At 40.9% G+C, this 14,231-nt stretch overlaps 1 protein-coding gene across 1 annotated transcript; it reads right to left on the reverse strand.

Annotated features, from left to right (window-relative positions):
* Positions 1 to 205: 205 nt before the first annotated feature.
* Positions 206 to 12,114, reverse strand: LOC133237509 (zinc finger protein 271-like). Its single transcript, XM_061399603.1, has 2 exons — positions 11,803 to 12,114; positions 206 to 2,775 (listed from the first exon to the last, which is right to left on the reverse strand). The coding sequence occupies exon 2, from the start codon at positions 2,744 to 2,746 to the stop codon at positions 776 to 778; it is 1,971 nt and encodes a 656-aa protein (XP_061255587.1). The 5' UTR covers positions 2,747 to 2,775; positions 11,803 to 12,114; the 3' UTR covers positions 206 to 775.
* Between the last annotated feature and the right edge of the window lie 2,117 nt (positions 12,115 to 14,231).

Consider the following 14,231-nt stretch of genomic DNA (forward strand, 5'->3'; position numbering starts at 1 on the left):
TTCATATATTCAGAAGCTGCAATTAAATGGTAGTGTTGAAATAATTTCAAACCTCTAAAGTTTATGGATGGGCTGAATTATTAAGAGGAAAACAAATTCATGTTTGCTGTGAACATTACAGAAACTTGAAAACTCATGCTCACTAGGAAGAACAAAACTTGGCCACAAAAAAAAAAAAAAACTTTCAGAAAATGGGGCACTAGAGTTTTGTAGTTAACAAGTTTAATACCAGAATAGCATAGCATGTTCACACGCAGGGACTTTAATAGCTAGCATTAGCATAATGTAGAACTCTCCAGCTGTCAGGAGATAAGTGGTATGCCAATTAGCAGAGTGAATGACAAGATAAGGGAAGGGTTTAAGTTTTCCCTACATTCTCTAAAATAACTTCTCTGCAACTGGTGATCTGGGCTCACTAAAGGTGTGAGATTATAACACTAATACATTTCTTTTTGAGCTCTGATTACACATGCCACCACACTGATTTTTACAATATCTGGTAACATTCTGCATTGTTAGACATTTCTTTTAATGATAGAAACCTTCCTCTTGTGGACTGTATTTGATTAAAAGACTAGAGCTTTTCTTACATTACAGCAGAAATTTTTTTCCATTGTTGCTGACATTCAGTAAATTTTCTTCACATTAAAGATTTTCCCTCTACCCACAGGATTCATTCTCAGAATTTTTCTTTAGTAATGTCTGAGCTCTGAGTTAAACTTTTCATTACAAAAATTGAATTACTATGTTTTCTCTCTAGTGTCTGTGTGTTTTTTTAATGTAGCGTGACAGCTGAACATTGATTAAAACCTTTTTCATAATCAATAGCATTCCTAAGATTTTTTTCTGGCAGAGCATCTCTAGTACTGAATAAAGTTGGGGTATACACTAAAGGTTTTCCCACATTCAAAGTGTCTTCCCCAGAATGAATTTTCTCATGATGATTAAGATCAGAGAGCTGGCTAAAACTTCTATTGCATTGAACGCACCTGTGGGGTTTCTCTCTCATGTGGATTCTCTGGTGTTCAGTAAGATCAGTGGATGTGCTGAAGGCTTTTCTACACACATCACATTTATATGGATTTTCATTCGTGTGGATTCTTTGATGGTTAATGAGATCAGAGCGCCGACTAAAGCCTTTGCCACATTGACCACAAGGGTATGGTTTCTCCCCAGTATGGATCCTCTGATGTAGGACAAGAGCTGAACACTGACTGAAAGCCTTCCCACACTCATTACATTTATATGGTTTTTCCCCAGTGTGGATCCTCTGGTGCTTGATAAGGTCTGAGTTCTGACTGAAACTTTTGCTGCACTGTGTGCACGCATATGGTTTTTCTCCAGTGTGAATTCTCTGATGAAGAATAAGGTCAGAACTCTGACTGAAAGCTCTCTCACAACAATCACAATGATAGGGTTTTTCTCCAGAGTGTACTCTCTGATGTTTAATGAGGTCTGAGCTTTGACTAAAACTTTTATTGCACTGATTACATGTGTACGGTTTCTCTCCAGTGTGTATTCTTTGATGTTTCACAAGGTCTGAACGACGACTAAAACTTTTTGTACAATCACTGCATGGATAGGGTTTCTCTCCAGTGTGGATTCTCTGATGCAGAATAAGGTTTGAGCTTTGACTAAAGGTTTTCCCACATTCATCACACTCATAGGGTTTCTCACCTGTATGAATTCTATAATGTTTAATAAGGTCTGATCTTCGACTAAACATTTTACTGCACTGGTTACAGGGGTAAGGCTTCTCCCCAGTGTGAATTCGTTGATGATTAATAAGATCTGAAAGTCTACTGAAGGTTTTGCTACACTGATTACATGGATAGGGTTTCTCTCCAGTGTGAATTCTCTGATGCAGAATAAGAACTGAGCTCTGATTAAAAGCTTTCCCACATTCATTACATTTATAGGGTTTCTCTCCAGTGTGGATCCTTCGATGTTTAATAAGGTCTGAGTTCTGACTGAAACTTTTGTTACACTGATTACATCGATATGGTTTCTCTCCAGTGTGGATTCGCTGATGTAGAATAAGATCTGAGCTCTGACTGAAGGCTTTTCCACACACATCGCATTTATATGGTTTCTCACCAGTGTGGATTCTTTGATGTTTTATAACATCAGAACTCTGACTAAAATGCTTGTTACACAGGCTACATGTATAAGGCTTCTCTCCAGTATGGATTCTCTGATGTTTAATCAGGTCTGAGCGCTGGCTAAAACTTTTACTACAATGACCGCATTGATAGGGTTTTTCTCCTGTATGGATTCTCTGATGTATAATAAGATCAGAGCTCTGACTGAAGGCTTTCCCACATTCATCACATTTGTAAGGTTTTTCACCAGTGTGGACTCTTTGATGTTTAATAAGGTCTGAGCTCCGACTGAAACTTTTAATGCACCAATTACAAGGATAGGGCTTCTCCCCAGTATGAATTCTCTGATGCAGAACCAGGGCTGAGCTCACATTAAAGGCTTTTCCACACTGATCACATTCATAGGGTTTCTCCCAGTGGGTTCTTCGATGCCTAATAAGGCCTGTACTACAAGCAAAGCTTTGCCCACATTCATCACAGTTGTGCTGTCTTCTTTTAAAGAGGTTCTGATCCTTTTCACTGAATTTATCCCCAAGTCCAAAGAATTCTCTGCATTCAGGATCTTGGAGAACATCATTTCTGGGGTTGCCAGACTCTTCAGTCAATGGTTCAATTTTTGCTGTAATTTCCTCCTTGGAAGCCATCTCTCCAACACTGGACTTAGTCACACCATCTAAAACAGTAAACAAAATATAGATGGAAGATGTTCTCCATACTGTAAGAAATTTTAAGGTGAAAAAAATTAGTATTTTCCTATGAAATGTCACAGTATAGGAGTGCTCCAAAACACTGAAAATTAATAAATAATGAATAACTGTTTATTAAAGTGGCTTCTCAGATATGTTCTGTATATGTTTGTCACAAGAAGAGATCTGAGAATACTGAAATCTAATTACAGTAATTAGCAAAGTTTGACTATTTAGAGCTAATACATAAGCAACTTACTGATATATGTAAAGTAGGCAGTATGAATGAAAACTTCAGTGAGGGAGTTGGAAGGAGGTAAAAGGGAAAAAGAGAAGGAGGAGGCAGTGGCAGCTGTCACTGTGAGTGTATACCAACAAGACTGGTCATGTGCTGTCCAGGGGAAAGAAAGAAGCATCAAGCCCAGGAATGGTTAGGAAAGAAGCCTGAATTTCCAAAAATAGGTCTATGTAGTCCTCTACCTCTTTTGTCTTGATTATTAGAAGAAAGTGACGAGGAAAACATGATCCTTTTGAGAATAGCTATATTCAATGACCAAACTTCCTTACTAAGGTGTGTAAACCAGAAAAAGATTAGGGAGGTAGGATCAGAAATCTCTTTTGAGTTGATTTTTTAGGAAGTTATTCCTATGCTCAACAATACCAGATGTCTGTAATGGTAGAGAACATGAGAGCTCCACCGAAATTCTTGAGACTATCAGCCCATTCTTAAGAGGTGTTTACTATAAAAGGTACATCACTGTCAGACTGCAAATGGTCTGTAGAGCTAAAAACATGACAGAGGTTAATTTCAAGGGCTAAAATCCAAAATCCCAAGCCTCCAAGTGGAGGTTTATCCTCCTTGCCACAGGCAAAGAATACTGGAAAAAGTGAAGTATTGGGGTAAATCTAAATGGGCATGAGTGTCTCATGGAGTTTACAGTATATACATAGAATTAAAATATATGGAAAAAATAGCATAAGAGGAGGAAGGTAAATGGAACCAAAATATTACAAGGTCTTTGGATTATCCTAGAAATAGTAACGGAGAAGGCAATGGCAACCCACTCCAGCATTCTTGCCTGGAAAATCCCATGGACGGAGGAGCCTGGTAGGCTGCAGTCCATGGGGTCGCTAAGAGTCAGGCACGACTAAGCGACTTCACTTTCACTTTTCACTTTCATGCATTGGAGAAGGAAATGGCAACCCACTCCAGTATTCTTGCCTGGAGAATCCCAGGGACAGAGGAGCCTAGTGGGCTGCCATCTATGGGGTCGCACAGAGTCGGACACGACCGAAGCGACTTAGCAGCAGCAGCAGCAACAGAAATAGTAAACTAAGATAAACTATAATAAATTAAATATGTATGTTGTGATTTCTAAGGCAGCCTTTTTCAAACAGGGTTCCACAAGAAAATATTATGAATGACTATTTTCTTAATTCTTCCAAACAGAGCTAGTACATCAATAGATGTATAGGAGAAACATTAATATGTTACTTACAGTGAACGCTTTAGAGCATTTTGGCTTAATTCTGTCACAGAATCACATTTGAGAAAGCCTATGAGGTGAAAGCTATAAGGTGACAGGTAAGTAACAATACAAGGATGTATAAACAATAAGCTGATAGAGAAAAAAACGGAAAAACAAAAAACTTGATAACATAAATAAATCAGGCACATGAAGAGAAAAAAGAAAAACAAAAAAGAAACAAAAGATGGGGTAAAATAAAAACAAAAAAATAAGATGGTACATTTAAATCCTAACATCAGGTATGTTACATGTAAATTAACTACTTTAATAAGAAAAGCTAATAGCTAACGTCATACTTAATGGTTAAACATTACATGGTTTTCTCCTGGGAAGAAGGGAGGAAAACAAGAACATGTTATCACTTTTATTCAACACTGTATAACTTCTATTCACTATTCATAGACAATGCAATATACCATGAAAAATAAATGAGATATACAAGAAAGAAGTCAAACTGTATTACAGATTATGCAATCATGTATACAGAAAATCCTAAAGTGTCTTTAAAAAGTTACTAGAACTTGTAAAAGGTTTTATTGCAATACACAAAACCTGATTGCATTTCTGTATACTAGCAATGAACAACTAGAACCTATAGTTAAAAAGATTTTATCAGGTGCACTAAAAAATGAAATACTAAGAAGCAAATTCAACAAGGTATGTGCAATATCTGCATAATGAAAACTACAAAACATTGCTAAGAGAAATTAAAGACTTAGAAATATATACCATCATCTACAGACAGGAGGATTTTATATTGTTAAGATGATAAATTCTTCCCAAAGTGATCTGTGGATTCAATGCAACCTCAATGAAATTCTTAGCAGGCCTTTTTGTAGAAACTGACAAACTAATTCTAAACTCTGTGTAGAAAGTCAGAGAAAGGTCTAAACAATTTTGAAAAAGAGCAAAACTGGACAGCTTATACTACTTGATTACAAGCTTTACTACAAAGCCATAGTAATCAAGGCTGTGAGATAGACATATCATTAAGTGAATAGAACAGAATCTATAAACAGATCTAAATATGTACATACAAATGACATTTAACAAAGTTGCCAAGATAATTCAATGGTGAAAAAGTAGCTTCTTTACTACTTGATTACAAGCTTTACTACAAAGCCATAGTAATCAAGGCTGTGAAATAGACATATTCATTAACTGAATAGAACAGAATCTATAAACAGATCTAAATATGTAGGTACAAATGACATTTAACAAAGTTGCCAAGATAATTCAATGGTGAAAAAGTAGCTCTTTTCAAAAACAAGTGTTACAAGTGGATATCATAATAACCAAAATTAACTCTGACTCTATTCTTTACCTATTAAGCCACCAGGGAAGCCCTTCCTTATATTATACACAAAAATTAACTAGAGGGGCTTCCCTGGTGGCTCAGTGGTAAAGAATCTGCCTGCCAATGCAGGAGACACAGGTTCAATCCCTGATCCAGGAAGATCCCACATGCCACAGAGCAACTAAGCCTGTGCACCACAACTACTGAAACCTGTATGCCTACACCCCATACTCCACAGCAAGAGAAGCCATGGGAATGAGAAGCCCACGCAACGTAACTAGAGAGTAGCTCCCGCTCACCGTAACTAGAGAAAAGGCTGTGCAGCAACGAAAACCTAGCATAGCCAAAAATAAATAAATAAAATTATTTTAAAAATTAACTAGAAATGTAATATAAACCATTGCAAGGAGATCCAACCAGTCCATTCTGAAGGAGATCAGCCCTGGGATTTCTTTGGAAGGAATGATGCTAAAGCTGAAACTCCAGTACTTTGGCCACCTCATGCAAAGAGTTGACTCATTGGAAAAGACTCTGATGCTGGGAGGGATTGGGGGCAGGAGGAGAAGGGGACGACAGAGGATGAGATGGCTGGATGGCATCACTGACTCGATGGATGTGGGTCTGAGTGAACTCCAGGAGTTGGTGATGGACAGGGAGGCCTGGCTTGCTGCGATTCACGGGGTCGCAAAGAGTTGGACACAACTGAGTGACTGAACTGAACTGAAATATAAAACCTAAAGCTGTAAGACTTGTAGAAGCAAAGTAAAGCATAGATGACCAAAATACATACATATAACTGAGAAAATACATTTGTGTTGTTTATGCCACCCACTCTATGGTTTTGGTATGGCATCCCTAGCAGCAAATACAGCATGTGTTTGAACTTTATGCATTTATGGAATCATACCACATATATTTTATGACTGTTTTTTTTGCTCAACATTATGTTTGGAAGATTCACCCACAGTGCATTCATGTTCACTGCTATAATGTGATATATACCACAAGTGATCTGTCCATTCTTCTTCAATGGGTAAGAATATTTTGCTATTTCAAACAATGCTGATATGAATATGCTAGTACGTCTATCTCAGTATACATATACAAGTGTTTCTCTTGGTTATATAAATTTAGGATCAGAATTGTTGGGTCTTCAACTAGATTTTTCCTAAGTGGTTAAGCCACTTCACACTTTGCTCAGGTGTGCGTAGTTCACACAGTGCTATATTCTAAGCAACATCAAGTCTAGTCCTTTTTTAACTCATTGCAAGCAGGCTTTTATCTCTGTAAGTCCACCAAAACCATACTTATTGAAGCCCCTTATATGCTCTATCTTAACAAATCCAATGGTCAATTTTCAGTCTTATTCTTGATTTATTTGACATAGTTGCTTACTCTCTTAAATCATTTGCTTTCTTTATGCTAACTTACTTTTCTCCTATTCTCCATATAATGGTTAGAGTGATCTTTACATGTTATCTTGTGTAAAGAGCTCCACTGGTTTCCCATTTCACTGGGAATAACTTATGATCTCGTCCCTTTTTTTCTCTCTGCCCTCATTTCATTCTACACCACCCCTATCACCTGTCTACCCCAGGCTTGCTCTGTTCCTGCTGTATTTGTGGGGCTCTGACTTTTGGTATTCCCTCTTCCTGGAAGACTCTTCTCTGTCACATGGCTTATTCTCTCACTTTGGTTATACCTCTAACCAATTCTTACCACCTCAGAGAGGCATAATGCTTGGTGGGCCTGCATTTTCTAGGGAACAGATACCATAGTAAATGAGCTGAAATAACCAATCTAAGTAATTTGTAAGGTTGCTACTTTTGAGAGAGACTCAGTACTCTTGCCTGGAGAATTCCATGGAGAGAGAAGTCTGGTGGGTTACAGTGCATGGGGTCACAGAGTCGGACATGACTGAGTGACTAACAGGAGAATAAAAAAAGGTTCTACAGTAGGACCATGTTGCGATGCAAGCTGTCCTGTCACATGACTTCATTAACCAGGATAACCAATGGTACTGGAAGTGTCAGGAGCAGTCATGGTTGCTGTATGGAGACTCTTTGAAAGCCTCTGTAAGAGAACCACAGTGAAGGGACTTCCCTGGTGGTCTAGTGACTAAGACTCCATGCTCCCAATTCAGGGAGTCTGGGTTCGATCCCTGGTCAGGGAACTAGATCCCACACGCTGCAACTAAGAGCTGGCATGCCACAACTAAAGATCCCCCATGTCGCAACCAAGACCTGGCACAGCCAAATAAATAAAAATAAATATTAAACAAAGAGAGAACATAGTGGAATAAGGCCATACTTCCTTCTACCAACAATTTTCTAAGTGAAAAGCAGATCTTGGCTTGCTCTTGAGCACTATTAGAGACTTAATGCTTGACCATAGGGTACCAAATAACTATTACAAAGTGACCACTGTGTACCAGTTGTTATTTGATCCATCAATTCATAGAACTGAACATATAAACCAGTATTCCATCATAAAAGCAAATCTGAAAGACAAGTAAATTCCATGCGCTAGTGGCTCAGATTCCCATTCCTGTTCCTATTGCTCCACTACCACGCCTCCTCAACCTATATTCATGGTCCCATGGGAGTTCCCTATTACCAGTTAACACAGGAGGAAAATGCAGAGATGGGTCTGCCCAGTGTATGGGCACCAGCTTATACCTCTACTCAGAGGTTGCCTCAAACACGCTGGTAAAGGCAAATCCTTCCAGTGGGCAGAATTTCAGGTATATACCTGGTTGTCTACTTTCCATGTCTACTTAGGTAACATAGCCTAAGATACATGTATTGACAATTCACGGGTAGTAACTAATGGGTTATCTGATTACTCATTGTTGTTGTTTAGTCGCCAAGTTGTGTCCAACTCTTTGCGACCCCATGGACTGTAGCCTGCCAGGTTCCTCTGTCCATGGAGTTTCCCAGGCAAGAATACTGGAGTGGGTTGCCATTTCCTTCTCTAGGGGATCTTCCTGACACAGGGATCAAACCCGCACGTCCTGCATTGGCAGGCAGATTCTTTACTGGTGAGCCACCAGGGAAGCCCATCTGATTACTTAGGCACCTGGGAAGAATAAGACTGAGCAAGATGAGAAATAAAGATTCTGGAGGAAAAGTATGAGGATGAACCAAAGCAGGAACCACTACTAAGTTAGTGGCCCATGTGAATCCTACCAAAGGGCATTTTCTGTGGAGAAGCCTCTCAATCAGATAGACACAGCGATCCATATTATGATATCAATCAGCCTTTTTACCAATGCAGTGTTTGCCCAACGGATTCATGCACAAAGTGGTCACGGCAGCACAGACGGAGGCTATATAAGGGCTCAACAATACGGACCTCCACTTATGAAGGTTGATATGCCTAGAATAATTTCTATGTGCCCAAGAGGCCAACTGCTAAGGCCCTAACAAGGTACCATTCTCTAGAGAGAAAGTAGGTAGCCACTTGGGGACAGATTCACTATACCTAACCCCTTTTATTATGGAGAGGGCAACCATTTGTTTTCAAAGGACTATATACACAGTCCAGATAAAAATGTACATTGACTTAAGAGAATGCTGTATTTCTTATCACAGTATTCTATATAGTATTATCGCCAAAGGAGTTATTTTACAGGGAAGGAAGTTCAGCAGTGAGTTCATACACATATAACTCATGGGCCTTATCATATGTCCCACCATCTACATTTAAGTGGATGATGATAATGGTGGAATGATTAAAAGAAGGTTCAGTTATGGTACCAGCTGGGCAACAACACCTTGATAACTTTGCGGTTCTGTCATATGGGATGCAATATATGCAATAAACTATAGGATGATAAACAGCGCTATATATTCCCCATGGCCATAATACATGGATATAGGAGCCAAGGGCAGAAGAGAAAGTAATAATGTCTCTAACTCTATACCTCATAATTCACTTACATTATTTTTGCTTCGTATCCCTACAATCTTGGGCTTGGTGGGTTTAGGATTCTGATTCTCAAAGGAAAAATACTTCTACCATGGGACAAAGTCATAATTTTATTAAATTTGAAGTTGAGACTGTTTCTTGCTTCTGTATTTTGGGCTCCTCAAACTGCCAAACCAGCAGGCAGAGATGGGGTCACTCTGCTGGCCAGAATGACTGATACCAATTACCAGTGGGGAAATGGTTGCTGCTACTGGAACTCAGAGGACTTCACGGGGGTGCCCATTAGTTCTCTCATGTCTAATAGGCCCTGTCAATGGTACACCAAAGGAACCTGAAAGAGACAGGGTCACCAAGGACTTATATCATCTAGGAAAGAAGGTTTATGTTATTTGACTAGATAAAGAACTCTGTGCCACTGAGATGCTGGCAGAAGGTAAGGGCAATGTGGAATGGGTGACAGAAGATAGTTCTATCAGCTTAGACTTTGTGTAGGCTCTTCTCCATCCCTTGTTGATTTCTATAATCCTTCCCGGCCTCTTCATGAAATCTGAATTATCCAGTTTGAATGAGCCATCTGTTTCCTGCCAGAATTCTGATACATTCTCCATAACCATGATCAGTATCTGATACTATACTGTGAAAGTTAAGTGAAAGTGAAAGTCGCTCAGTCCTGTCCAGCTGTTTGCGACCCCATGGACTATACGGTCCATGGAATTCTCCAGGCCAGAATACTGAAGTGGGTAGCCTTTCCCTTCTCTAGGGGATCTCCCCAACCCAGGGATCGAACCCAGGTCTCCAGCACTGCAGGTGAATTCTTTACCAGCTGAGCCACAACGGATAGTATACTGTATATTTATATATTTCCTTTCCCTGCAACTAGAATGTAAACTCCCTGAGGGCAAAGGCTTCTTTGATTAGTTCACAGGTAGTATCCCCCGGGGAAATACAGAATACTGACAGCTTGGTGGTAAGGTGATTATAATGGGAAAAATGGAGGAGAGGAAGGAATGCCAGGAGAATTTACAATATGTAAATTTACATATGCAAGAATGTACAATAAAGCCAGGAGCTCAGAACACAAAACAATGTTTTTTCTTTTGTGAAAAGAGAGATAGTACTGCCTAATACAGGGAAGGGCATTGGCAATGAGAAATACCAACAGCACCGGAAGATACTAACATAGTAAGGTAACCCCAAACCGCCCCCTCCCCCAACCATTAAAAAAGATACACACTGCTTCTCACCTGACAGGTGTTTTTAAGACTCATAACTGAACTGAGTCTCCATAGACAGCAACTGGACATGACATCTCAGGGAGCAACTGAAGAATTACCATTTCCTCAGTGAGCTTTTCTTGTTCACATAGAAGTCTGGGGCCTGGAGGCAACTGGGCACCATTGGACTTGGAAGGGAATCATTGCAGAGACTGAAGATATAATTTCTGAGACTAGACCAGCAAAAACATCCTCTGGATATAAAAGACGTTAAGGAGAAAGTAAAATCTCATTTAACTTTCAAGTGCTTTTCTTTCAAATTTACTATGCTTCCTCCCTCATCATCCAGCAGACAGGGTTAGTTAGGGAAGTCCCTTTTGGACTTCTTTCCATATAGGTTACCACAGAATATTAAGGAGAGTTTGCTGAGCTATACAGTACGTTCTCATCACACCTACTTTTTTTTATTAGTTATCTATTTTACACAGTGTATCAACAGTGTATACCGCCCGTCTTGGACATGTAGTCTCCATTCCAAGTCTAGAGATTTTAAAAAAATAATCCGGGGGTTAATGCTACCAAACTAAGGATATAATGGAAAACATAAGGCAGGGAAGGGAATTTCAGAATTCTGCCCTAGCGGTTAGCTCTATGTTATTCGCTGCCCTTCCTACACCCAAATGACACTACTGAGACATCTATCATCATCTGTTCCTCCCTCCTGTTCTCACACTCACACCTTCGTCGGCTGATTCGTGCGGCTGCATCCAAGCTTCTGGATTCCACTTGCTTCCAAAGTTTCTAATGTTCATTCAGTAGAACCCAAGCCGGTCAACGACTGGCCGGGTACCCAAAGCACACCAGGCCAAGCACCGACCAGCTTGCTCCCAGTGCCCAGGAGCCGAGCCTGGGGGCCACGGCGGCAGCCTCGACTCCCTATAGACTCAAGGAATCGTACACGGTTCCCTGGCGGCGCTGCGAGGCCGCTGGACAGCCCAGATCGCCCGAGTTCCTCTGCCATCCGTGAGCCGACATCACCCATACCTTGATGTGTTCTCCAGGTCGTCGTCAAGCCTCCCACCCGGTAAACCCGCCATCGCGCTGTCCGCTCTAGGAATCTGGGAGGCTTGCTTAGCTCTATGGCCCGAGGCCTCGCACGCGCGCACGCGCGAGGCGGGAGCGGCGAGGTGGGGTGGGGTGGGGGCGGGGAGTTGCCGAGATTTAACCCCTGAACATCCGCGGAACTGGCCTCAGCTAGGGCCCTGTCTGCCAGTTCCTGGCGTAAATGTCGGAAATCATCTTTCGAGAGAGCTCTCTGGGGCAGGGTAGATTTTCTGACTACATAATGAGCTCTTCCTTAACTATCTTTCTCCTTTGTTAATGTCTCCCCACCCACTCCACACCCAGTCTCGAGTCCCCAAATCTGTCAATCAGATACACACGGTAAGCTTCCAGTCTTTCTTCCTGTCTCTCAGGTTTCCCTCCACCCCAGAACACTGACATGCCTCTATTAAAATTGATTGCTGGGCCCCATCCCATCTTCCGACTCAGTAGGTCTGCCGTGGGGGCGCAGGTTCTCAGGTGATCCTGGGGCCACACTTTGAGAGCTGCTGCCTTAAAAATAGTGCTCAGGAATTCATCCCTGACTTGCTAGAAAGCTGGATTTGCATCTACTTTGCTGTTAAGAAAGGCCATGGCTGTCTCTTTCTAAACTGTTTGCTTGCCAATACACTCCTCCTTGTGGCTGAAGGATCAGGGTGAGAAGGACCTGAAAGGGGGCGGGAGAGGGCATCAGGGTAGGAAAGGATATTGCTGTGTCCGTGGAAATATCTTGGGAAGTAAGGGTGAGGGCGGGAGGAGGAGGGGATATAGAAATAGGAAATAATAGAATTACTGAGACCGGTAAGACACGTGAGTTAAGATGTCAGAAGAAAAGGTATAGGTTTGGGGAAACGGTGGTTGGCTGAAGTGATGATTGAGGTAGAGGAAGAGGACTTTGTCTTTCACCCCTAGAACCTGTTCCAATTAATGAAATCTTAGGGATGTGAACGAGACCCTGATGAAATGTAAGAAACATTATGTAAGAGCAAATGTAAGGACTCCTTTTTTGGGTCCAGCACTTCCAAGTAGGGAGTGCAAATGCCTTTTTTTTTTTTTTAAAAAAAAACAAACACAGTGAGGTATAACAGGCATACAATAATCAGCAAATATTTAAAGTATACAATTTGGTGAGTTTTGTCCTATGTATACAACCATCACCATAATGAAAATTATGAACATATTCCCAAAAGTTTCCTACTTCCCTTGGTAATCCCTCCCTTTGTTGCCACAGCCCCCAACCACTATTCTGCTTTCTGTTATTATAGTTAACATTTTCTAGAGTTATTTACGTGGACTCAAACAGAATGCACTCTTTTTTGCACTCAAAGTTCTTTCACTAAGCATTATTATTTTGAGATTTAGCTATATTGCTGTATCAGCAGCCCACTCCTCCTTTTTGTTGCTGAATGATATACCATTGGATGTACACACCACAGTTTGTTTATCCATTCACCAGTTGATAGGCATTTGGGTTCTCTATAGTTTTTTTCACTATTAGGAATAAAGGGGCCATGAACATTTGCACACAGGTCTTTGTATGGACACAATCTCTTCCAGGCATCCTAGACTTGGTATCATCAATCTCAGAACTCCAGCTTCTGGTCATTTCCCAGTTTGAAAGCCACAACTACATTTTTAGGTGTTTGTTCAGCACCCCATTTCTAGTACCACAAACTGAGTGGCTTAACCCAATAAAAATGTATTCTGTCACAGTCTGGAGCTTAAAACCCCAAATCAAAGGTGTTAGCAAGGGCCATGATCCTCTGAAGGCTCTAGGGAAGGACTGGTTCCACCCCAGTCTCCTAACTTAAGGTGGTTGCTGGCATTCCTTGGCCATGTCATGCAGCATTCAGGATTTTAGTCCCCTGACCAGGAATGGAAGCCATGCCCCCTGCAGTGGAAGGGCAGAGTCAACCAGCAGACGGCCAGGGAAGTCCTAGTCCTTGGCCTTCTCTCCCTATAGAGATTGTTGGTAGAAATATGGACATTAACGGTGACTCTGGCAAGGGCTCAGAGGAAATGAAAAGCTCAGAAGCGGAATCCTCTGTCATCCTAGAGAATACATATATTGTCATGAACAGAGTTTTGCTAGAGATAACGAGCATTAAAAATACTTCTGGTGGGGGCAAAATCTCTGGTGGTCCATCCGTTAGGACTTGTCACTTTCACAGCTAAGGCCTGGGGTTCAATCCCTGGTCTGGGAACTAAGATCTCACAAGCCATGTGGCGTGGCCAAAAAAAACAAAAACAAAAAACCCCAAACAAACAAACATAAAAACTTCTGGTGACATCTCAGAAATGAAGAAAACATTATTGGAAGCTGGAGAAAAAGGTGATACTTTTTATAAAGTAGCAGGAACTTGACTGAATCA

This window comes from Bos javanicus, chromosome 24, assembly GCF_032452875.1.
Source record: "Bos javanicus breed banteng chromosome 24, ARS-OSU_banteng_1.0, whole genome shotgun sequence".
NCBI classification, from domain to species: domain Eukaryota; kingdom Metazoa; phylum Chordata; class Mammalia; order Artiodactyla; family Bovidae; genus Bos; species Bos javanicus.